We start from the raw sequence: 2,407 nt of genomic DNA, 5'->3' as shown, positions 1-2,407 counted from the left end.
CTGCCCACGAAGACGCCGTGGCGCCAGTTGAAGGCCTCGTACACCAGCGGCACCCCTACACCCGGCAACGACAACACCCCCCGTCAGGCGTCAGGCGGCCGGGGAAGGGGGGCGGGGCCTCGGGGGGAGGAAAGGGGGCGGGGCTCACCATGGGGGCGCCGCCCCCCGAAGATGATGGCGTCGATGGGGACGCCCTGCGGGTCCTCCCACGCCGGGTCCATGATGGGGCAGTTGCGGGCCGGGGCGCAGAAGCGCGAGTTGGGGTGGGCGCAGGGCTCCGCATCGCCTGCGGGTGACAGCGCCGCTGGGTGACAACGTCACTGCCGGGTGACGCCATCACCGGGCGACAGCGTCGCTGCCAGGTGACACCAACACCAGGCAATGTGGCTGCCAAGTGACACCACCGCCGCTATGTGACRCCACCACTGAGTAACGCAGCCACCGGGTGACACTATTGCTACCGGGTGACACAGCCGCTGGGCGACACTGTCGCCACCGGGTGACGCAGCCAGCGGGTGCCGTGACTGCTGCCAGGTGACACCATCGCTGCCAGGGAACACTGACACCAAGCAATGCCACTGCTGGGTGACACCACCACCGCTGGGTGACAACGCCACCAAGTGACACCACCGCTCCCAGGTAGCACTGCCAACAGGTGACGTGGCTGCTGGGTGTCACCACCACCACTGGGTGGCAATGCTGCCGGGTGACGTCGCCACCAGGTGACACCATCACTGCCAGGTGGCACTGCCACTAGGTGATGYGGCCACTGGGTGTCACTGCCACCACTGGGTGACACAGCCGCTACCAGGTGACGCAGCAGCTGGGTGATGTGGCCACGGGGCGACACCGCCGCCACCGGGTGACAGCGCTACCGGGCGATGCAGCCGCCAGGTGATGCGATTGCCCAGTGACACCGCCACCGCTGGGTGACTGCCACCAGGTGACACAGCCACCGGGCGATGCGACTGCTGCCAGGTGACACCATCGCTGCCAGTGCACGCTGTCACTGGGCAATACCACCGCTGGGTGACAACGCCGCTGCCAGGTGATGCGGCTGCTGGGTGACACAGTCGCTGGGTGACACCGCAGCCGGGTGACACAGCCACCAGGCAACACGGCTGAGCGACACCACCGCCAGGTGACGCTGCCAGGTGACACCGCTGCTGGGTAACACCATCACCAGGTGACACCGCCACCGGGTGTCTTACCGGGGCTCCAGGACTTGCCCAGCCAGGAGATGAAGCTGACGCCATGCAATGCTGCTGGGTGACACCGCGACCGGGTGACTTACTAGGGCTCCAGGGCTTGCCAAGCCAGGAGGTGAAGGTGACGCCAGGCAACGCCACCGGGTGACAACCCCACCGGGTGACACCACAGCCGGGTGACGCCGCCACCGGGTGTCTTACTGGGGCTCCAGGGCTTGCCGAGCCAGGAGACGAAGGCGACGCCACGCAACGCCGCCGGGTGACACCCCCACCGGGTGACACTGCCACCGGGTGACACCACGGCCGGGTGTCTTACTGGGGCTCCAGGGCTTGCCGAGCCAGGAGACGAAGGCGACGCCACGCAACGCCGCCAGGTAACACCCCCACCGGGTGACACTGCGACTGGGTGACACCGCGGCCGGGTGACGCCGCCGCCGAGGGTCTTACCGGGGCTCCAGGGCTTGCCGAGCCAGGAGACGAAGGCGACGCCGGGCGGCGGGCTCTGCTCCAGGCCCTCCCAGTAGACGCCGCCGTCGCTGGTCTGCCCCACGTTGGTGAAGATGGTGTCGCGGCGGACGGTGCGCAGCGCGTTGGGGTTGGTGCGCGCCGACGTGCCCGGCGCCACGCCGAAGAAGCCGCTCTCGGGGTTGATGGCGCGCAGGCGGCCTGCGGCGAGAGGGGAGCAAGGAGCGTGGGCGTGCGGGGCTTCGGTTCCGCCCCGCCCCACGGCGCCGCGCCGCCCCACACGCACCGTCGGGGCCGAACTTCATCCAGGCGATGTCGTCGCCGACGCACTCGACGCGCCAGCCCGGCAGCGCCGGCGTCAGCATGGCCAGGTTGGTCTTGCCGCAGGCGCTGGGGAAGGCGGCTGCCACGTACTTCTTGCGCCCCTCGGGGTCCGTGATGCCCAGGATCTGTGGGGTGGAGAAGTGGGGCAGGGTTACGTTAGGTTAGGGGGCGGACAAGGGGCGCTCCATGGGGCCCAGGCGTCCGGGCGGGCCCCAACATCCCGGCGTGGAGGACCTGGACCCTTCCCATAAGGCCCTGGAGAAGCCAGGAAAACCCAGACCTGCCCCACAAGTCCCTGGAGGACCCAGGTGTCCGGGGGGGCCCAGATCTGCCCCACAACCCCCTGGAGATCCCACAAGTCCAGACGGGCCCAGACCTGCCCCACAACCCCCCGGAGATCCCACAAGTCC

The 2,407-nt window shown here is 69.2% G+C and overlaps 1 protein-coding gene across 1 annotated transcript in view; it reads right to left on the bottom strand.

Moving 5' to 3' along the window:
• LOC112962298 (phosphoenolpyruvate carboxykinase [GTP], mitochondrial-like) overlaps positions 1 to 2,158 on the bottom strand; it is a gene marked incomplete at its 5' end in the record, with an annotated part of 6,656 nt that extends 4,498 nt beyond the window's left edge. Inside the window, 4 exons of the mRNA XM_026058317.1 lie at positions 5 to 55; positions 149 to 286; positions 1,656 to 1,874; positions 1,960 to 2,158. Coding sequence (XP_025914102.1) covers positions 5 to 55; positions 149 to 286; positions 1,656 to 1,874; positions 1,960 to 2,158 — 607 coding nt within the window. The remainder of the gene's footprint in view (positions 1 to 4; positions 56 to 148; positions 287 to 1,655; positions 1,875 to 1,959) is intronic.
• Positions 2,159 to 2,407: the final 249 nt, after the last annotated feature.

Source organism: Apteryx rowi, unplaced genomic scaffold (assembly GCF_003343035.1).
Source record: "Apteryx rowi isolate R43461 unplaced genomic scaffold, aptRow1 scaffold_1456, whole genome shotgun sequence".
Classification (NCBI taxonomy): domain Eukaryota; kingdom Metazoa; phylum Chordata; class Aves; order Apterygiformes; family Apterygidae; genus Apteryx; species Apteryx rowi.
The sequence above is the reverse complement of the archived record's forward strand: the minus strand, read 5'-3'. Positions and strand labels throughout refer to the sequence as shown.